Source organism: Chiloscyllium plagiosum, chromosome 3 (assembly GCF_004010195.1).
Source record: "Chiloscyllium plagiosum isolate BGI_BamShark_2017 chromosome 3, ASM401019v2, whole genome shotgun sequence".
Classification (NCBI taxonomy): domain Eukaryota; kingdom Metazoa; phylum Chordata; class Chondrichthyes; order Orectolobiformes; family Hemiscylliidae; genus Chiloscyllium; species Chiloscyllium plagiosum.
Window position 1 is genome coordinate 124,451,283 of NC_057712.1, and position 23,322 is coordinate 124,474,604.

Sequence of the window (23,322 nt, forward strand, 5' to 3'; positions counted from 1 at the left end):
AGTGAGACTATGGGTCTGAGGGGGGCCTCTTGTTTATGTACCTTTGGTAATTCTTCAGGTTTCACTCTTTGGAGGTCTGTCTTGTTAATTTCACCTGTCTTGTGGAGTTTCCTCAGGGATGCTGTCAGACAATTTTCTAGCTGTGGGGCGGGTCCATCGCCAACTGTTGGTAGGTGTAAGTATGTGCGAGTAGTGTGTTTGCTTTAACAATGTATTGTGTTCTGTCCAGGATGACGGTGATGCGATATTTCTGTCTTTTCTGAGTCCTTCCAGGTCTTTCCAGTATGTTGAGGGTGTTCCCTTCTTTCTTTCTGCTTAGTGTCGGTGCTACTGTCTGTCTGATGGCCTGCTGGATTTCTTCCGTAAATCTGTTATCTTTCATGGTTGATTCCAGTGCTGCTAGGAAGTCCTTTTTGTCTGCGTCACTGTGGTTGAAATTTATCCCTCGTACTAGGATAGTTTTTTCTGTGTCTGTGAGAGGTCGGTCCGACAGGTGCTTTATCCAAGTCTCTGAATTGTCCGTGTTATTGCTGTGCATGAGCTTGGCCAGTTTTTCTTGTATGGCTAGTCTTTTCTTTGTCTTGGTCCGCTGTTGTTTAGTGTTGATGGTTTGTTCTAGCGTACTTGTGCATTTGAGTGTCATATACAAGGACTGCAACAAACATTACATTGAACAGATGGGCAGGAAACCAGCCACCAGGTTACATGAGCACCAACTAGCCACCAAAACACATGGCCAACTATCACTAGTACCCATACACACAGACAAAGAGGGATGTCAGTTTGAATGGGACAATACATCCATCCTGGGACAGGCTAAATAAAGACACGCACGGGAATTCAAACCGGCACTCCAATAACAAACATATTGATTTGGACTCCATTTAACAACTTCTCAGAAAAAGAACCGCAAGTGATATCACCCACCACAACAGACCAAGACACATAAATAACAAGCTGGACAGAACATCGGAGCTTCATCGGAGGCTCACTGATGATGTTACTTAGCATGGTGACGAAGCATCTGAGAACACATCTCCCAGCTCACCGAGCAAACTTAGAACTTGACCCATAACCTGAGGTATAAATCTTCTCCAAAATTGCAAACAAATTTTTAATAAACTTTGCTCGAGGCTACAGCCCTTTTGTTTGTGCAAGACTTTGGCTAGACTGAGAACCTATACAAGCAAACCTTTACAGATTAAGGGGACGATTTCAGTTCTAGTCTGTTATTAAAAACAGCCCATTTAGTTACCACTGATTGTGGTAAAAGGCTCAGACCTAAGCTTGATAGCATGAAATTGGTTCTGACAGATTCACCTAGATTGCCTCAACACTTGTCAATGAGAGAATGACTACCTGGGTGAACACCTATTTAAATACCCGCATGTCTTCCAGGAATGTTTAGGGGCTATCAGAGTAGCCAAGGCTACTGTGCATTTTGACTAGGAAGCAATTGCACAATTCTGCAAGATCTACCCAATGCCACCTGCCTTATGGCAGAAGTAGCGGCAGAAATCAGAATGCTGGGAAGTGAAGGAATCACCAAATCAGTTCCAATTTGCAAAATGGGCAGCATAGCTCATACTGATTTTGAAGTCTGATGGGTCAGTTCGCCTTTGTGGGGATTTTAATCAAATGGTAAACCACGTTTTGTAGCTGGATAAATACACAATCGCTTGGAGAGAGGATTTATACACAAAACTGGCAGGAGGACAATCCTTCACAAAGCTGTACATGAGCCATACTTACTTGCAATTGCATTTAAATAAGGATTCCCAAAAGTATGCTTCATTAATATTCATAAGAGGTTGTACAATATATGAGATTGCCATTTGGGGTATCATCAGCCTGTTGAATTTTTCAGTAGTGGATTCTAATACTAAGTGCTTATAATTACAAATTAGAATACTGTCCAGGAGAGAAAATGAAAACTGTGGATGCTGGAGAGCCAGAGTTGAAAAGTGTGGCACTGGAAAAGCAAAGCAGGTCAGGCAACATCTGAGGAGCAGGAGAGTCGGGCATAAGCCCTTAATAAGGAATGTGGTGGGGGGGTAAGGGTGCTGAGTGATAAATAGGAAGGACGGATGGAGCTAGGTAGGCGATAGGTCGCCCGACCTTAAATTCATCTGGACCATCTCTGACACCTCCCTCTCGTTGCTGGATCTCTCCATCGCCATCAATGACGACTGACTTCACACTGACATTTTTTACAAACCCACTGACTCCCACAGCTACCTGGATTACACCTCTTCCTACCCTACCTCCTGCAAAAATGCTATCCCGTATTCCTAATTCTTCCGCCTCCACCACAGAACACACCAGATAGCCTCCTTCTTTAAAGACTGCAATTTCCCTTCTCACGTGGTTGAAGATGTCCTCCAACGCATCTCATCCACATCTCGCACCTCCGCCCTCAAACCCAACCCTCCAACTGTAACAAGGACAGAACCCCGCTGGGTCCTTACTTTCCACCCTACCAACCTTCGCATTAACCGCATCATTGGCTGACATTTCCCCCACCTCCGAACGGACCCACCACCAGAGATATATTTCCCTCCCTACGCCTTTCTGCTTTCCACAAAGACCATTTCCTCCGTGACTATCTGGTCGGGCCCAATCCCCCAAACAACCCACCCTGCCTGGCACCTTCCCCTGCCACCGAAGGAATTGCAAAACCTGCACCCACACCTCCTCCCTCACCTCCATCCAAGGGCCCAAAGGAGCCTTCCACATCCATCAAAGTTTCACCTGCACATTCACCAATGTAATTTATTGTATCGGTTGCTCCCGATGTGGTCTCCACTACATTGGGGAGACTGGATGCCTTCTAGCAGAGCGCTTTAGGGAACATCTCCGGGACACCTGCAGCAATCAACCTCACCGCCCTGTGGCCCAATATTTCAACTCCCCTCCCACTCTGCCGAGGACATGCAGGTCCTTGGCCTCCTCCACGATCGCTCCCTCAACACCTGACGTCTGGAGGAAGAACGCCTCGGAACACTTCAACCCCAGGGCAGCAATGTGGACTTCACCAGTTTCCTCATTTCCCCTCCCCCCACCTTACTCCAGTTTCAACCTTCCAGCTCAGCACCATCCTCATAACCTGTCCTACCTGCCAATTTCCTTCCCATCTATCCGATCCACCCTCCTCTCTGACCTATCACCTTCATCCCCACCTCCATCCACCTATTGTACTCTTGGCTACCTTCTCCCCAGCCCCACCACCCTCCTATTTATGTCTCCACCCCGGAGGCTCCCTGCCTTCATTCCTGATGAAGGGTTTTTGCCCGAAACATCGATTTTCCTGCTCGTCAGATGCTACCTGACCTGCTGTGCTTTTCCAGCACCACTCTAATCTAGACTCTGATTCCAGCATCTGCAATCCTCACTTTTGCCTCATTGATTTTAACCTTACTGCGAATCCTCTTGCAAGGATGTAGGTGAGGGTGATTTTGATAGGTCAGGAGGGTGGAGTGGATAGTTTGTAAGGAAAATGGACAGGTGGACAGGTCAAGAGCATGGTGCCGAGTAGGACGGTTGGATTTGAGATGAGTTGGGGGGAGGGGAGATGTGCAAACTAGTGAAGTCGACATTGATGCCATGTGGTTGAAGGGTCCCAAGGTGGAAGATGAGGTGTTCTTCCTCCTTGGATTTGGTGGTGGAGGAGGCTCAGGACTGGCATGTCCTTGGTGGAGTGGGAGTGTCACAGTTGACAATATCAGGCTTTGTAGGCATGAAGATCAATTCCTATCAAAACTGAAACAACTGGTGGTGTTTGGGCAAACCAAAGGGCCATCACAACTAGACATGAAACCTTTTTGGATCTGGAGAGAACAGATCACAGTAAACGACAGCACATTTTTATAGGAAGCAAGAGTGATTGTCCTGGGTGAAAGTCACCGCCAGATACTGGCTGAACTCCACAGGGTCATCCAGGGCTCTCCAAAATGCAGATGTTTTTGAGACATTATGTCCGGCGACCCTGGATGAAGACAGCTGCTTTGGTGAGGCAGTGCCCAGAGCGCCAACAAGGACACAAATTATTGCCAGTAACTCCCTCACATTCGTTGGAAAGGTTGGGTAAACCTTGAATTTGGTTGCATGTCGACTGTGTACGCCCTGTCATTGGCTCAATGTTCTTAGTCATTGTAGACTCCCAATCAGTGTCTTTGGATGTAACTAGAGTCCATTTGTCAAACACGAGAATTTTTAATGCATCATTTGCCAGCAGAGAATTTCAGTATTTCCTAAAGTCGAATAGGATTTGACATAAAAGGACAGCTCCGTACTATCTATCATCCAATGGTCTAGCAGAAAGAGCAGACCTAACTTTGAAGGCAGACTTGGACAACAGCCTACAGCCTCACTAGATTCAAAAATGTCCTGGTTCCTATTGATTATAGGATCACCCCTCATGTAACTACAGGGATTGCACCAGCAGAGTTGCAAATGGGAAGAAGTCTCCGGACCTGGGCGGGGAGGGTGAAGGCATCAGGCATGCCAATGCGGACACAAAACTCCCCCGAGCAAGAAAGAGAGTTTGATACAGGGGACAAAGTTTGGTGTAAGAACCACAGAAAAGACCTACATGGGTAAAAGGCATGATTGACACAATTTCAGGACCAGTGATGCATGAAATTCAGGAAGGTGTAACAGTCCTGAAGATGCATACGGACCATATGAAAGCCGTGAATTCACAGACAGTGCGGGAGCAAAACATGACCTGCCCCTCAGAACAGTCAGAAAGGCTGCCAAAACCCATGGGTTTACCCTGTCCGTCAAGCATTGACAAGTCCTCTGAATCAGAGATGGACATGACAAATGTAGTTGCCTCAACACCTTTGCCACCAGAGGAAGAGACAGGCCTTTTAACAAGGTGCTCCTGGCACAAGAGGCGAGCTGCTGTGTGTTACGGGAGCCGTATCAGACGCCGAGTCAGAGGTGATCAGTTAGCTGGCATAGTAAGTTATTATAAAGCGAGGTGGTGGTGTCATGGTCATATCACTGAACGATTAATCCAGAGGTTCAGGCTAATTTTCTGGTGTTGCGATTTCAAATTCCACCATAGCTATTGGACTGGAGGGGGGTGCAGAGGAGATTCACTAGGATGTTGCCTGGAATGAAAAGTCTAAGTTATGAAGAAAGACTCAATAGACCATGGCTTATTTTTCTTGGAACAGAGGAGACTGAGGCAGGATCTGATTGGAGTGTACAGATTCATATCTTGATACACAGATTCCAATCTGTAACTGGAAGATAATAATTTCAAGATGGCGGCAGAGGAGTAGGCGACATTCAGGGTCCTAAGCCTGGAGCTTACCTTTCCTTTTTCCATCTGCTTCTGTTTTACTTTAATTTTCTCTTCCTTTTTACCTGCAACCCATTCTAAAAGAGGAAAGACTTAACAACCATCTAGGTTTGTTCAATATATCATTTCAGTTGCATGACACTGTAATCTTTTGCTATAAATTCTGTGTCTTATGGTCCTGCTCCACAACCACTTGATGAAGGAACAGCGCTCCGACAGCTAGTGCTTCCAAATTAACCTGTTGGACTATAACCTGGTGGTGTGTGATTTTTAACTTTGTCCTCCCCAGTCCAACACGGGCTTCTCCTCCACATCAGTCTTACCTTTCATCAGTGAGATGGACCCAGCAGCAAGAGATGGCACCTTAAAGAGTGGTGACTCCAATGTTGGTGGGTCTGGAAAAGCAGTTGGGCAGTGGAAGCGTGAAGTCTTGATCTGGAACAGTAGATAAAGAACAATGATGGACACTCTTTCAGTTATATGCATTTGTTTTATTTTTGTGTTCTTTTTAGTTATTCAAAATGGTGCCAGACCGTAGTGATAGTTGAAGCCTTTCACTGTATCTGCCCTTAAATACAAGTCACAATGAATCAATTAATTCAATTAATTAATCAAAATTATCAGAGGCATAGATGGAGTATATCATGAGACTCTTTTCCCGATGTCAGATGTGTCTAAGACCAGACAGCATAAGTTTAAGATAAGGAGCAAATAGTTTAGAGGAAATGTGAGAGAGAATTTTTTCATCCAGAAAGTGATAGACATACAGAACATGCTGTCTGAGAGGCTGATGGAGGCAGATACTCTCGTAACATTTAAGAAGCATTTGCATCACCACCTAAAATGCCGGGCATAGTATGCTGTAGACCAAGTGCAGGTAAATGGTATTAGTGTAGCTTGGTATTTGTTGGTTGACATTGATGTGGTGGGCCAACAGATCTGTATGGCTCATTGATGGTACCATGAAATGGTGTCATGATTGCAAACTCACAGCAGTTTAGTTTGCTCTTACCTAACCTCAGAAATGGCCTAGCAAGCTACTAACTGGGGACCCATATACTGACCTTGGTAATAGTGGAAAGTAATAACAGGTTGTTAACAAAACATGCTGTTCCTTCAATTTCAGTGCTTTGCACACTATCGCCAACAGCAGCTTCTCACCAGTCCATTCATGACTTTTCTGTAATATTGCTGTTTGATTTTTCTTATCCTCAGGTCAACTCTGTAATACTGCCATAAATAAGTCCACCTCTGTCCATCCTGCTCCCAGCCAAGCTTATGCCTTTCATGGGATGTCAGTATTCGCTGTTTCTGTCAAATGTCTGTCTCGGGGCCCTTCTCTTGCTCTCTCCTCCATATGCTGCTGCCTACCTGTGTCAGGTTCCTGCTTTCATCCACTCCTCTGGCTGCCTGACTTGGAATCTGTGCCCCCCTGCACTTCTCAACTTGAATAAATTATAATTGAACAGCTTTCATACTTGGTGACAATTGAAAAATGAAAGATTATTACATCAACTGAAAAGGTTATGGAAAGCTCACAAGGCCCATGAACCTCATCCCCCCCCCCCCCCCCCACCCCCCCGCCCCCAAGACAGATTGAGGCGTGCAGTGGCATTTTTAGTAGCCCCAATATTTCTTCTTCACCAGATTATTTCAACTACTTATTATTGCCTAAAGATATTTGAAACGTTCTTGAAGAAGAATGACTCCAGCCTGAGACAATTTCCGACATGCACTTAGAATTCCTGGGACTAATATTTAATATTAGCTATGTGAGTCTGGCAAAACTTGCCAGGTTCATTTACAACTTTAATAACTCATCAGACTTTTATGCACTTACCATGACATTGAAAATAAGAACCCAACCATACTGTGCTTTTAAATGAATGTGGTCAGATTATCATTACCGCAATTGTAACTGCATTACTAAGCTGAATTAAAGCTCATTAATCACTCCCATTAAAAATTGCTGTGGGAAATACAGTATTATTTCTGTCTCATGTGAAGCACGTAGTATGATTTAAAAAAAAATCTGTCCATGTCGTGTTTTGGGTAAATGGCCCCAATATTCCTTCCCAGCTCAATCAGTCTGCTGTATAATTTCTGGAATTAAGGATTTTGTGGAGTTGAGCTTTGACGGGCCATATGACCTGTACTTATTCCTTCTAGATTTTGGATTAATCTTTAACTTTCCAAGCATTGTCAACTGCTCAAATATATTCCATTCCACTCTCCTGTTTTTTGGTTGTGTTGTAGGGAGAAGAACCTGATTTCTGATCTTACAATAGAAATGGTGACCAAAGGGTTAAGTCAGCCAATGTTGGCTTCCCACATCATACATTTTCAGTCTTTAGATTCAGTTGGGATCTGGTGTATTGGTAGAGCTAGCTATGCTGATGACGAAAGTTATACAGGCCTCCATATGATAAGTGTCACTTTTGGGGTATCAGGAACGTGACACAGGGACTAAGGAGGATAATTTAGTAAAGTCTTCACTGCTTATGATGTTGCCTTTTCTACATTATCAAGATTAAGTGGAGACTGGCTTTGCAGAACTTCTGCATTCAGTTTGATAGCATTACCCTAAACTTCTAGTTGCCAACTCATTTCTCCTTAAAAACCGAAGGAACTGCAGTTGCTGTAAATCAGAAACAAAAACAGAATTTGCTGGAAAAGCTCAGCGGGTTTGGTAATGCCTGTGGAGAGAAATCAGAATTAGAGTTTTGGGTCCAGTGACCCTTCCTCAGAACTGATGGCATCCAGGAAAATGTCTGTTTACATGCGAAAGGTAGGGTAAGGGGAAGGGCTGAGGTTGGGGTAGAGCCCAAAGAGAGAGAACAGCTGGGCAGACAAAGGAGTGAATAATGATCTGGCTAGGAGGATGAATAACTGTTAATGGGGACTGTAAGTTACTAACAATGGGTCATGTGTAATAACAGACAATGTGAAAACCAGGCCTGGTGTGTGAGGATTGGGGTAAGGATGTAAGAGAGCTCAAGCTCTCGAGTTGTTGAAGTTGTTATTGGGTCCAGACAGCTGCAGGGTCCCCAAGCAGAAAATGAGATGCTGTTCTTCTAGCTTGTGCCGAGCTTCTCTGGAGAACTGCAGCAAGCCTGAGAGAGAGATGTTGGCCAGGGAACAAGATGTGTTGAAATGGCAGGCAACTGCAAGTTCAGAGTCTGTTCTGCGGACAGAAGGTAGGTGTTCTGCTTCATTTGGAAAGTGTGTTTGGGCCCTGAAATACTGATTAGGAATGAAGTAAATGTTACACCTTCTGCAGTTGCAGCGAAAGTGTCATGGGGCTGTGTGGGGATGTTGGGAGTGAAGGAAGAGTAGACCAGAGTGTCCTGGAGAGAACAGTCCCTGTGGAAGGCTGACAAGGAAGGGGAGGGGAATATGTGGCCTGTGGACTTGGCAGAAATGGCGGCTCATGTTCCTCTGGAGGTGGATGCTGGTGAGATGGTAGGTAAGACAAGGGAAGCCCTGTCGTTGTTGCAAGAGGATGAGAGCCAAAGTGCGGGAGATGGGTCAGACCCAACTGAGAGCCCTATCAGCAACATTGCTGGGGAATCTTCATTTGAGGAAGGAGGTGGACATTTCAAAAGCTCCCTTGTCAAAGTTGGCGTCATCAGAACCTTATTTCTCCACCTTGCTCTAACTCTAACCTTTCTGTTTCTGGCTTGCTGCAGTGTTCCATTGAAGCTTAGTGCAAGCTCAATGATCAGTATCTCACCCTTCGACTCTGAACATTCGTTTGGATTGGGTCAGAAGCCATAGGTTATAGTCCGTCAGGTTTATTTGGAATCACAAGCTTTTGGAGCACTGCTCCTTCATTAGGTAAAGTGAAGAAAAGCACACCAGTACAGAATTTATAGGCAGAGAGACCAAATGATCATACAAATGGTGTGAGTGGAGTGTCGACAGGATAAATAACAAGTCTCTGCAGGTGATCAAAAGTGTCAGACGGCATGAGTAAAGTGTCAACAGCTGAACAGCAAGTGAAGGGATGACCTATGATCTGATTAATTGAGGCAGAGCAATAATTCCAAAAAGTAAATGTAGGATTGCACTGGAGACAAACTAAATGGCTGGAATGACACGATAGGTGTGAGAGTCGCATGCCATGGGACTAACCAAAGTAACAAGTAATCCAAAACTGTACAAACTAATTAAGGGTAGAGCGATCATAACAAGTTATCAAGGTGATGGTGTCAAAACAGGACAGTAAGAAATATTTTACAAATACAGAACAGTGTGGTGGGGTTACATGTAGCGCGACATGAACCCAAGATCACGGTTGAGGCTGTCTTCATCGGTATGGAACTTGGCTATCAGTTTCTGCTTGGCGACTCTGCGTTGTTGTGTATCTCGAAGGCCACTTTGCAGGACATTTACCCGAAAAGTCATGTTCATGTCATGTTGGCGAACCAGGGCAAAGCCAGTTTGCACCAATTTGTGTTCTTTCATGCATTCAGTCCACATTATGAATCCTAGCATTTTCTGCTTTTATTTCAGCTTTCAACATTACAGTATTTTGTTTTCTAACTGACAAAGATGTCGCCAGAAAAGTCTGGACTAGCCTTAAGAATGATGGGGAAGAGGCATTTCGTTGGCTTCCCTTCATGTGAGGGAAATACTGTTGCTGCATCCAAATGATCACTAGCATTTTTCTTTGCCAGTGCTACTTAGCTACTCTCCCAATGACCTCAAAAGATCTGATAGAGCCACGACACTGGTGGTCCTGTCTCAAAGATGTAAGTGCCCAGGTGAAATCCTCAGACTTTCATCCTTTGTGTGTGCGCTGACAGCCCCGTTTCGTGAACAAGCAACCACTTTTCAATGGGAAACAGCTTTGTTGATTTTTCAGAATTGTACTGACTTTGGCCAGGTACTGATTGTTCTGGTTTAGGTTACTTCTCCAGATGGCTTTGGGGATTAAGAGGTTAGGTTTTTTTAATGTCCAAAAGCCTCTCTTTTAAAAAACAATCATATTTTAACAGCTTGTCCACTGAGACCTGTTAGATTTCTGTTGGCTGAGTTAAGCACCGAAATTAGTTCATTTTGGAAACGTCAGCCAAGAGTTGAGCGTTTGTGAAGTGTATCTGGTTCCTACCACATGACAGTTCATCCCGAGACTAGAGAAAGCTTGTGATTTGTCTGATTACAGTTTAAATATATTGATACAACAATGACAATTTGCATTTGTATCACAGTTTTAATGACACACTCTCAAGCAGTTCACAGGATCATTATCAGCAGAATTTGCCATCAAGACACATACAGAGATTTTGGGATAAATGATCTTGAACTTTGTTCAAGGATCATATTAAAAGAAGAGAGAAAGGTGGAAAGCTTCAGGGATAACATTCCGGAACTCTGGGGCTTGGTGGCTTCCTGTGGTTAAATGAAACAAAGAACTGTGAACGGTGGAGATCCGAAACAAAAACAGAGAGAGCTGGAGAAACTCTGTGGTACGGCAGCCTCTCTGGAGACAGAAACAAAGTTAACATTTGAGCCTGGTATGGCTGTTCTTCAGAACATTCTTCAAAGTAATGCCTGACTCGAAATATTAACTCAGTTTCTCTCTCTACCGATGCTGTCAGACCTACTGAGTTTCTCTAGAATTTTCTGTGCTTGTCTCAGATTTCTAGCGTCTGCACTATTTTGCTTTTACTCAGTATCACTAATGTCCAGTCCAGTTTTCTGACATCCACACCAGGAATGACTTAAGTATCCATTTGCTGCTGTTAGCAGGTAAATTGGCCCCAATGTTAAATTCAAGATGAATGTATTTTAGGGATTCTGTTCTGCCACCTGTTTGATTAAAGAAAGTGAAAATATAACATTTGAGAAATCTAGTGAAAAACAGAGTTGAAAAAAATTAAAATTAATGTGGTTTATATCTGTGAGTGTGAATTTACTTATCATGGATATTGTCTAGTTTGTTATCTTAGTTTCATTTTTTTTTTCACTGTCTCCAATCTATTTTATTTCACCAGATTCACCGAAGCAAAGGCACTTGGAGAAAAAGTGAACCAGTCCAGGAATAAGATTAGTGAGTACCGACATTATATTCAAATGGTATAATATTCCAGAAATCCTCACTGATGCATGTAGAATCAGAAAAACAAAGGTGAAGGGAATATAATTGGCTAACCCCTGAAAACAAGTCTACAGATTGTGATTCATAACACAACCATCTCCATTCATTGCATTGAAGGCAACATGTCAAATTTGTGCTGCCTGTTGTTTCAGATATTTGCTGCATGTAGCTGGCATGCCCTGTGCTGTTTATTGACCGTTTACATCAGCACAGGAGCTGACAACATGAATTGTTTGTGTTACTTAAAAGAAGCTTGGAACTCTTAAAGTGAAGGTGCATTGTGGATGCAAGCTGTTCTGGGAGTCATTGCGCTCACATTTTGATTGAAGATGCAAGAAATTAAGCACCAATGTTTTCTTGCAATGCACTGGAGACCTTGGTGGGGTAATGCTTCATATCCAGGGTCACCAATGCAGACAGGTGAAGAGGGGGGGATCTGCATCAAGTGAAATACTGGGTACAAATACCCAGGAGTTGAGGTATGAGGAGAAAGGATTCAGGCATTAACTTGCTGGAGACAACTTGCTGACTACTTTGTGTTTAGTGGAGTCACATGAAGACTTTGATCGGCCAGTATAGTAGAAGCTGATGGTTTTATGTAGCAGATGCTTGATGTCTGGAAAGCTTATCATAAAACCTCTTCTCAATGACAAGGAGTATGGGATTTTCCATCACTACTTTAGTGAAGGATTTTGTGCAGGATCTGGAACCTATTCTCTCCCATGTGGGATAGGTAGTCACTTACATCAACACGCCTGTGGAATTCACCATGTTACAGTGAATAATAGCTGATTCCACAGCTCACAATGTGGCTTATGTGGCTTTCATCACAGTCTTCAGTACTACTAAACTGTCTGATCAGAGTTAGTGAATATAGAAGTGTGGTTGGATTAATGATGTCAGTGATAAATTACTTAATTGATTATAACCCAAGTAGAAAGGGACTGTCAATGTTGATGCTGTTTTTCTTCATGATACTAAATGAGTATTTTGCGTCAGTGTTTACTGTGGAGAAGGACATGGAAGATAAAGAATGTGGAGAAATAGATGGTGACATCTTGAAAAATGTCCATATTACAGAGGAGGAAGTGCTGGATGACTTGAAATGCATAAAGGTGGATAAATCCCCAGGACCTGATCAGGTGTAACCTAGAGCTCTGTGGGAAGCTAGGGAAGTGATTGCTGGGCCCTTTGTTGAGATATTTGTATTATCAGTAAGGTGGTAAGGTCAAGCCAGGGAACTGTAGACCGGTGAGCCTGATGTCAGTGGTGGGCAAGTTTTTGGAGAGAATCCTGAGGGACAGATTTACATGTATTTGGAAAGGCAAAGACTGATTAGGGATAGTCAACATGGCTTTGTGCATAGGAAATCATGTCTCACAAACTTGATTGAGTTTTTTTGAGGAAGTAACAAAGAGGATTGATGAGGGCAGAGCAGTAGATGTGATCTATATGGACTTCAGTAAGGTATTCGACAAGGTTCCCCATGGGAGACTGATTAAAAAGGTTAGATCTCACAGAATACATGGAGAACTAGCCATTTGCATACAGAATTGGCTTAAAAGTAGACGACAGAGTGGTGGTGGAGGGTTGTTTTTTAGACTGGAGGCCTGTGACCCTGGAGTGACACAAGGATCGGTGCTGGGTCCACTACGTTTCGTCATTTTTATAAATACTTTGGATATGAACAGAGGGGTTATAGTTACTAAGTTTGCAGATGACACCAAAATTGGATGTTTAGTGGACAGTGAAGAAGGTTACCTCAGGTTACAATAGGATCTTGATCAGATGGGCCAATGGGCTAAGGAGTGGCAGATGGAGTTTAATTTAGATAGATGTGAGGTGCGGCATTGTGAGAAAACAAATCATAGCAGGACTTATACATTTAATGGTAAGGTCCTAGGGAGTGTTGCTGAACAAAGATCTTGGAGTACAGGTTCATAGTTCCTTGTAAGTAGAGTCACAGGTAGATAGGATAGTGAAGGAGGTGTTTGGTATGTTTTCCTTTGTTGGTCAGAGCATTGAGTACAGGAGTTGGTAGGTCAGGTTGCAGCTGTATAGGATGTTCGTTAGGCCACTTTTGGAATATTGCAGGATTCAGAAAAGATTTACAAGGACATTGCCAGGGTTGGAGAGTTTGAGCTATAGGGAAAGGCTGAACAGGCTGGGGCTGTCTTCCTTGGAGCATCAAAGGCTGAGGGGTGACCTGGTAGAGGTTTATAAAATCATGAGGGGCATGGATAGGATAAATAGACAAGGTCTTTTCCCTGGGGTGGGGGAATCCAGAACTAGAAGGCTAGGTTTAAAGGTGAGACGGGACGAGATATAAAAGGGACCTAAGGGGCAACATTTTCACGCAGAGGGTGATGCATGTATGGAATGAGCTGCCAGAGGAAGTAGTGGAGGCTGGTACAATTGCAACATTTAAAAGGCATCTGAATGGGTATATGAATAAAAAGGATTGAGAGGGATGTGGGCCAACTGCTGACAAATGGGACTAGATTAGGTTGGGACATCTGGTCAGCATGGACGAGCTGGACCGAAGGGTTTGTTTCCGTGCTGTACATCTCTATAACTCTGTGTCCCTTCAGTTCCAGCTGTAATCCTTCATTCTCTTCCAGCTGCAGCCTGGAGGAAGCCAGGTGATGCTATTGCTCTTCTTTCAGATTGTAGTTGTGGTTACAGTAAACATCAGATTTCAATCAAGATCTCTTTTGTAAAGCCTGGACATCTCATGCATTATTCGTCCCTGAAAATGAGATAAAGGAATTGCAGCCAGAACATCCTCTGTGAACGTGGCCTCCTGATGAAAGGCATTTTACCCCCATCCCCTCCATCTCCCTCTTGTAGCAGCTTGTCCCGTCCGTGTGGTCTTTCTTCAAGCTCCACATTATGGTAGATTCCCAAAGAAAACTCTATTCGACCACTGACATCTGGAAGCAACTTGTTTCAGCACAAGATTTAAATGAGCAAAAGAACATTTGAAACCAGCCAGCTCACAACAGCAGACTACTGAAATTCTAGCCAAATACAGGAACAGTTCAAAAATATGAGCAGATGTACCATCATGCAACTAATCTGAAAATAGTCTACTTAAATAACACTGGAGGGGCTCCTTAAATTTGTTTAATATGTGTTCAACTGTGTGAGGTTATGATGCAACACCTATACTATAACTTCCCAAAGTGATTTCACTGGCATTAAATCAGGATTGTACACTCATTAACATCAAATTTTACCTGCTCTGCATGCTGTTGGTGGTTGTTAGGTGTGTGCATACAAACCCCTTTACCCAACTGGATCACAGCACTCCTATCAATAGTTTGCACACCATCGCAGAACCCATTTTCAACAATTAAGATATATGACATGACGTTAAAGGAATAAAAACAATGCTGGACATACTCAGGATGTCTAGTAGCATCTGAGGAGAGAGAAATTATAGTGATTGGAATGAGGTGGATCTCATTGAATATGAGTTCACTGATAGGTCCAGATTAATAACCCCAATCAGAGAGCCCTGCAAAACTAAAACAGCTGGTGGCGATGGGGAAACAAAAGGGCCATCTCAACCATAATTGAAATCTTTCTGGACCAGATCACAGTAGAGGATGGCACATTGTTATGGGGAGCAAGGGTGATTGTCCTGAGCAAAGGTTGCTGCCAGATACTGGCTGAACTCCAGCTGGGTTGTCCAGGGGTCTCCAAAATGAAAATGTTGGCGCGAAGTTATGTCTCATGGCCAGGATTGGATACCAATACAGCCACATTGGCAGGGCAGTGCCCAGAGTGCCAACAAGGACAAAAACTGCCGCCAGCAACTCCTCCCACATTCATGGGAATGGCCAGCTAAACCCTGGACTCATTTGCACGTCGACTATGCCAGTCCTTTCATGACCTCAAAGTTCTCGGTCTTTGTGGATGCCCATCAAAGTAGATGGATACGTATAGAGTTCATTCATCAAACTCAGGGATAACAATGTAAAAGCTGCAGGCATTGACTCCCAGAACAATGGTCACAGACAATAAAACATTATTTACCAGCAGGGATTTTGAGTATTTCCTGAAGTCAAACGACATTTGGCATGTTCAGATAGCTGCATGCCATCTGTCAACCAATTTTCCTGTGGAATGAGCAGAGAGAATCCCTACAGTGTGGAAACAGGCCCTTTGGCTCAACAAGTCCACACTGACCCTCCAAAGAGTATCCCACCCAGACCCATTCCTCTATTACTCTACATTTACCCCTGACTAATGCACCTAACCTAACATTCCTGAACACTATGGGCAATTTAGCATAGCCAATCCACCTAAACTGCCCATCTTTGGAATGTGAGAGGAAACTGGAGTACCCAGAGGAAACCCATGCAGACACTGGGAGAATGTGCATGGGAGAATGTGCAAACTCCATACAGTCACCCGAGGCTGGGATCAAACCCGGGACCCTTGCGCTGTGAGGCAGCAGTGCTAATCACTGAGCCACCGTGATGCCCACATTGAAGACAGACTGAAAGAAACATCCTACAGTTTCACTTGATATCAAACTGTCCCGGTTCCTGTTTGATTATGGACTACCCTTCATGCAACTACAGTGACTGCTCCAGCAGAGTTATTGATGGGACGAAGACTCTGCACCAGGTTAAGCTCAATATTCCTGGACCTGGGAGTGATTGTGAACCGGCATCAGGAAGTCCAATGCCAGCCACATTCCTCCTCTAAGCGAGGGAGGCAATTTACTTCTGGAGATGGGGTTTGGTGTTGAAACCGTGGAAATGGACCAGTGTGGGTATGAGGCAAGGTTGAAGGGAGGTTAAGTTCACATGACGTACAAAGTTCGGGTAGGTGAGACAGCCCTGAACAAAGATGTGGATCACATGAAAGCTGCTACCTCGCAAATGGGGCAGAAGCAAAACATACCAGTCCCTCAAAACAGTCCGAAAGGCTATCAGAAATTGTGAGTTCTCTCCCTCCACCTAATGTCGAAGAAACCTCAGAGTCTGAGATGGACGTAGCTGATGTCGCCACCTAGATACCATTACCACCCGAAGAAGAGGAGAAGTTCCTTATGAAACACCCCAGATGCAAGAGGTGGGCAACCGTCCAGTACACGCTACCCGTGTCCGAGTCTGAGTTGGAGGAACCGGACCAAGTGCAAAAATGGTCCACCAGAAGCTACAAGGAAAAGAACAGGCCTACATCCCTGGACTTGTGGGGGAGGGATGTAGTGACTGGAACAAGGTCAGCCAGGTGGATCTTGAACATGAGTTCTCTGATTGGGTTTTTAACCTCGGCCAATCAGGGAGTCCTCGGTGACAGATATAAAGAGAAGTGTGAGGGCTCTCTACGCGGGAGTCCTCCCCCTTTCTCTCGGGGATCTGGGGTGGAGGGTGCTGCACGCAGCAGTCCCCTGCAACCGTAGATTGCGGTGGTTCACGGACTCCCAGCCCAACTGCTTGTTCTGTGGCGCTGTGGAGTCCGTGGACCATGTATATATTGGGTGTGGGCGTTTGCACTCCCTCTTTGATTTTCTTAAAAACCTCCTCCTCTGCTTTTGGTTGCACTTCAGTCCCACGCTCCTGATCTTTGGGCACCCGGTACCTTTCACTGTGTCTCACACCTGCGCACACACACCATGGGTGCTGGGGAAAAAAAAACAGGTGTGCTTGCCCTTTGATGTGAAGGGCAGTGTTTGTCACTGGCCACCCGGGTGTTTTCCTATCTTCCTGGTGGTGGAAATTGAATAAAGATTGGTGCACTTTGTGTCTTCCACTGTGTCTCACACCTGCACACACACACCATGGGTGCTGGGGATAAAATAAGCACTACCGCACTTAGGTGGTAGTGTGGGGTTAAAAAAGAAAAAAAAAGAGAGAAAAGAAAAAAATATAAACAAGAGATGTTCGTGAAAAAAAAAATAAATAAAGATTCGTGCACTGTGTGTCTTTCACTGTGTCTCATACCTGCGAAAAAAATAAAGAGAAGTGTCAGAGATTCTCCTCACTCTCGGATCTGCTTCTAGCAAGCTGGTCAGAGTCCATGTGTAGTGCATGTTTTAATAAAGGGTACCTTAGTGATGGGATACCAGCCTCCATGGAGTTATTTCAGAAACAAGGTTAAGATTTTTAAGATGAAATGTAACTCCAGAACAAATCCATTCTGAAGATGACTCACTTGACTTTATGTTAACTTTGTTTCTCTCTCCACGAATACTATTAGATTTGCAGAGTATTTTTGTCTTTCTGTTTTAATTTCAGATTTCCTATATCCACATAATATTTTTATTACTTTTAAAGAATTAGGATTCATTAGATATACTAGTAAACTAGTGGAGAAAGATGAAATGAACCAGGAAAAAGCTCTCTTTCATTTATATAATGTTTTTGGTACATCTGGATATTCAGAAGCTGTTCACAATTAAATGTAGGAAATCGCTAGGTACTTTTGCAAATATTTATACCCCATAAAATCAATTTGATGAATGACCACATAATCTGATTTTAGTGAGGTTGCTTGAGAAAAAAGATGTTCACCAGGAACAACTTCAGCATTTCTCAAACAGCAGCTTAGAATCTTTTCAGGCCAGAGAGGGAAGATGGGGTTCCTTGGTTTAAAATCTTTTCCAACATGTATGATAGTACAGCACTTCTTTTTACTCTTCCCTTCTACATTCCATGTACATAGAACATAGAAAAGTACAGCATTGAACAGGTCCTTTGGCCAATGATGTTGTGCCGAGGTTTAATCCTCATGTAAAATATAATAACTTAACCTACGCTCCCCTCAACTCACTGTGCCTGTCCAGCAGTCTCTTAAATGTCCCTAATGACTCTGCTACCTCCACCACCACTGACAACGTATTCCATGCATTCACAACTCTCTGCGTAAAGAACCTATCTCTGACATCTCCTCTATACCTTTCCCCTAATATCTTAAAACTATGACCCCTCGTACCCGTCAATCCTGCCTGAGAGAAGAGTCTCTGCCTATTGACTCTATCTATTCCTCTCATTACTTGTATACTTCGATCAGATCTCCTCTCTTCCTCCTTCTTTCCGAGCTTTTTCAGCCTTTCTTCAGAAGACAAGCCCTCTAGTCCAGGCAGCATCCTGGTGAACCTTCTTTGCGCCCTCTCCAAAGCCTCTGTATCTTTCCTATAGTAGGAAGACCTGAACTGGACACAGTATTCCAAGTGTGAGTAATTTTGCACCAATTCTCTTCCTTCCTCCAAGCTCCAAGCAGAATTTGTTCCTTGCCAGGCTTTCTGTTGCTTCTTTCATTTTATTCGGGAAGTCCTGAAGGATAGTGGAAAATGCCAGCTGAGACTCTTGGGGTAACATCTCCCTTATCATCTTTCTCATTACCAAGTTCCCCATTTTGTACTGCCCATTGTTGCTGTAAAGCTGAACGAAGGGAAGATAGAAGCTAAAAATGGGCTAGCATCTCAACCATAGCATCAACAGAAAAGGGATTAAAAGGTTAAGGCAATCAGAATGTTATTTTAGATGCTTAGTTAGTAAGCAAGAATTTTAAAAATGCCACCAAATGCAAGATGTCACAGAAATAACTGACTGTGGTTTGTTCCAAATTGGTGACTTTTGTAGATTCAGTTAAGCACATACCTATTTCATTTGCATCATATTTTGTTTTGAACCTGTTGAAATCGAATGGGATTACACATTCCTAAATATTTACCATTCATAACTCGTCATAAGAATCATAGAATTTTACACTACAGAATAAGCCCTTTGGCCTTTTGAGTCTGCATCACAAAAGAATAGTCTGAATCTACACAAAATCCCACTTTGCAGCACTAGGCCCATAATGCTTTCCTGATGAAAGGCTTTTGCCCAAAACGTTGATTTTCCTGCTCCTCGGATGCTGCCTGAACTGCTGTGCTTTTCCAGCACCAACCTAGTCTAGAGTTGGGCGATGGCCTAGTGGTATTATCGCTGGACTGTTAATACAGAGATGGAGATAATGTTCTGGGGACCTGAGTTTGAGTCCTGCCATGGAAAATTTGAATTCAATAAAAATCTGAAATTAAGAGTCTAATGATGACCATGAGTCCATTGCTGATTGTTGGAAAAACCCATCTGGATCAATAATGTCCTTCAGAGAAGGAAGCTGCCATCTTACTTGGTCTGGCCTACATGTGACTCCAGCCCCATAGTAATGTGGCTGACTCTTAGCTGCCCATTGGGCAATAAATGCTGGCTTAGCCAGCAATGCCCTCATCCTGTGAATGATTTTTTTTAAAATGGCAGATGGAGTTCAATCCGGACAAATGCGAGGTGATGCATTTTGGAAGATCCAATTCAGGAGTGAACTGTAGAGTAAATGGAAAAGTCCCAGGGAAAATTGATGTACAGAGAAATCTGGGTGTTCAGTTTCATTGTATCCTGAAGGTGGCAACGCAGGTCAGTAGAGTGGTCAAGAAAGCATACAGCATGCTTTCCTTCATCGGATGGAGTATTGAGTACAAGAGTTGGCAGGTCATGTTACAGTTGAATAGGACTTTGGTTCAGCCACATTTGGCATACTGCGTACAGTTCTGGTCACCACGTTACCAAAAGCATGTGGATGCTTTGGAGAAGATTATCACTAGGATGTTCCCTGGTATGGAGGGTGCTAGATATAGAGAGAGGTTGAGTAGGTTAGCATTATTTTCATTAGTAAGATGGGGGATGAGGGACAACCCAATTGAGGTCTACAAAATCATAAAAGGTATAGACGGTGGATAGCAAGAAACATTTTGCCAGAGTGAGGAACTCAATTACTAGGGGTCATGAATGTACAGAGAGGTGGTCACTCTGGAGACACAGGATAAGGACAGTTGAATTACAGTCACTGGAGGAGAGGGAACTGACAGACAAAGCAGGAATCCCCTGTGGCTGTTCCCCTCAACACTTCCGTTTTTTACAGAGCGGTAAGGAGAGAGGGTGGAGAGAAGCGAGGGCTGCCAGGAAGGGTAAGAGATTTTTCTTTCTAAGTGGGTGAGATCTCCCAATAGCACTAGCAAACTTAACCATAAGGATATTGGTACAGTCTCATTCAGGTGCAGACTATCCCACAATAAGGGATGCTATAACCTTAACAATAAAACCAGATATCCGCCTCGCTGTCAACTCTTGTATCCCTCTATTATAGTCTGTGTATCTGCAATGGCAGAGATTATGATGTAGTACAATATTTGCAGTGAGTAGAGGAAATATGCACAGCAATGTTACCTTTCGGATGATTTTACTTGTCAAAGAAAGATTGCTAAATAGGAACAAGATTAACATGGTTCAGCAGATTGCCTCTTCTTTTCTTGATTATTATGCTTTTTATCTAAGAATAGCTCATTATAATCTTCTGTCCAGTTTCATATACAGAGAATGGTTGTTTTGAAGAGTTATCATAGGACTGCCAAATAGAGAATGGTTATTTCAGAGAGGTTACAGAGGGCTTTCAGTACTCTTGGAACCTGCAGAAGGCTAGAGAAGAAATATTGTGTGATCAGATTTGAAAATTGTTTAAATTCTGGAAAATTGTTTGCATTTAATTTTTATCCAAGACATTTTTTAAGTGGAGTGATCGGAACATGGAGTTTAAATGATGAAGTGTCTTTTTCATGTCTCCTTTGCAAGTCTGCTAAGTCACCAAAGCTGAGGAGGGCTTTAATGTTAAATAAAATTAGCCAGCATGCCAATTTTAAAAAGTCAATTTTCCACTGTATAGGTCATTTTCAGCAAGACACACAGGACACTATTCCCTGAACTTTGTCTGTGCCTGTATCTTAACAAATCACATGTAATTCTTTAAGAGAACTTGAGACCCCAATTGTGTGGCCCTACATAGATAGAAGCTGCTGAAAAGCAAATTAAATTAACTCTCACTCTACAGCCATAGCAACTGGAATCACCATGAGACATAAGTGTTGATAGATAATAGCACGTTTGGAAATAATTCAAAAAGCAGTCAAAATCTGATGAGAATGGACCACACGCTAATTTTGCAACAAATGGGAAAATGTTTCTGTGTCAAAGCAAGTCAGATGATTGTCTAAGCATTGACAATGTTGAACTAAGGTGATATTTCAGTGATCATTGCTGAACAGATAAATAAAATGTTAGATCCCAGACTGATAGTTTTTTATGAAGAATTATTTTTGAAGGGTGGTGGAAGAGAGGAATCATGATACGCTAAAAAGAGTGAACTCAGTACCTGCAAATGTTTGAGAAAACAAAGTTTCTGTTTTAGTTTTGTAAATGTTTTAGTTTAATAAAACATAATTTCTGCATGAAGGTGTTCATTTATCTCACATGGACCCTGAGTAAGGGACTTCTAAAAAAGGTTTTTTTAAAAATACAGAAGAACCTCAATTATCCAAACGAAATGGGCGAGCACTATTTCATTCAGATAATCGATAATTCGGATAATCGATTTTACCTTAAACAAGGGAAGCCATACTGATCTAATGCTGTGCTCTACCAGAAAATTTGTTTAAATCTATAATTTTAATGAGTCTGCCATTTAAACAAACTAATCCTTGCAGTCTGCAAATTTCAGGTTAAAATGAGAAAGACTTACCATTACATAAATACTGTATATCAAATCTCAGCATTAAACAAGGTCCCGAACAGCTTCTACGATAACAGGAGCATTTGTCAGTTTCCGGGAACTCAGTCTCATGATAGAACGACAGAAGTATTGTCTTCCACATGCGTCTACATTCCTGGCCATATTTTCATGGATGGCCCAGTAAAGTGTGGAATACAGTAAAACATTTACTGTTGCAAAGGGCTGTGTAACTAACCCTTACTGAAAAAAATATCCAGTCGCTGATGCTTCAGCTGCTTGTGTTTCTTTGTTTTTGCCAGCATTTTCACATGTTAATCAGTATAGGTAAATCAAATATACATACTTGTTTGATATAACGTTTTTGTGGAACCTTGAAGTTTTCAGATAATCGAGGTTCCTCTGTATAAAAATTATGTAATTTAGGCAATCCTGGATCTAGAGAAAGTGATGGCAAGCTGCCTTCTTGAATTGATGCTGTCTGTTTTGCATACGTGTCTCCACAGTGCTGCTAGGGTGGGTGTTCTAGGATTTTGACACAATGACATTGAAGAACTGGCAATATATTTCCACATCAAGATGGTGCATGGCTTGGGGAGGGCTTACAAGTGGCTGACAATACCAGGGAGCATCATTATCAAGATTTTTTAAAGATTTATTCATGAAATCTGGACTTTACTGGCTAGTCCAGGATTTATTGCGCATCGCCAATTGTCCCGAGAGTTGTTAAGGATCAACTACAATACTGTAAGTCTGTCATGATTTTCCTTTCATAAATCTGTGATGATTTTGCACAATCCTACCATTAATTTTTAAGTATTCAGTTATCTTGTCTTTTATGACAGATTCTAGTTTTCTCCTACTTCCGATGCCAAGCTAACTGGTTTGTAGTTTGCCATTTTCTCTCTCTTTCGTTCCTTAAATGTTAAGTTAGATTTGTAACTTTTCAATCAACAGGAACAGTTCCAGAATCTATGGAATTTTGGAAGATAACCAGCAAAGCTTCCACCATTGCTGCAGCAACCTATTTCATCACTCTGCAGTGTAGAATATCAGGTCCAGGGTATTTATCAACTTTCAGTCTCATTAATTTATCCAATAACTTTTTTACTAATATTAATTTATTTTGTTCTCCTTCCTTATCGGTGCAAAACTGTAATATTAATGGGAGGATGTTTGCATCTTCCTCCAAGAAGACAAGCATAAATGATTTGTTTAATTTATCTGCTCTTTCCTTATTACCCATTGCAACTTCTCCAGTTCCTGTCTGTAGTGGGCCCATAGTATTTACTAATCTTTTTCATTTTACATAACTGTAAAAACCTTTATGTTCTACATCTCTATTTCT

The 23,322-nt window shown here is 42.7% G+C and overlaps 1 protein-coding gene across 2 annotated transcripts in view; it reads left to right on the forward strand.

Moving 5' to 3' along the window:
* The window catches only part of kif6 (kinesin family member 6), a 565,092-nt gene that overhangs the window by 396,740 nt on the left and 145,030 nt on the right, over nt 1–23,322 (forward strand). For both annotated transcript variants that reach the window (XM_043687249.1, XM_043687250.1), the window contains exon 15: nt 11,311–11,366. In XM_043687249.1, the coding sequence (XP_043543184.1) occupies nt 11,311–11,366 (56 nt within the window). The remainder of the gene's footprint in view (nt 1–11,310; nt 11,367–23,322) is intronic.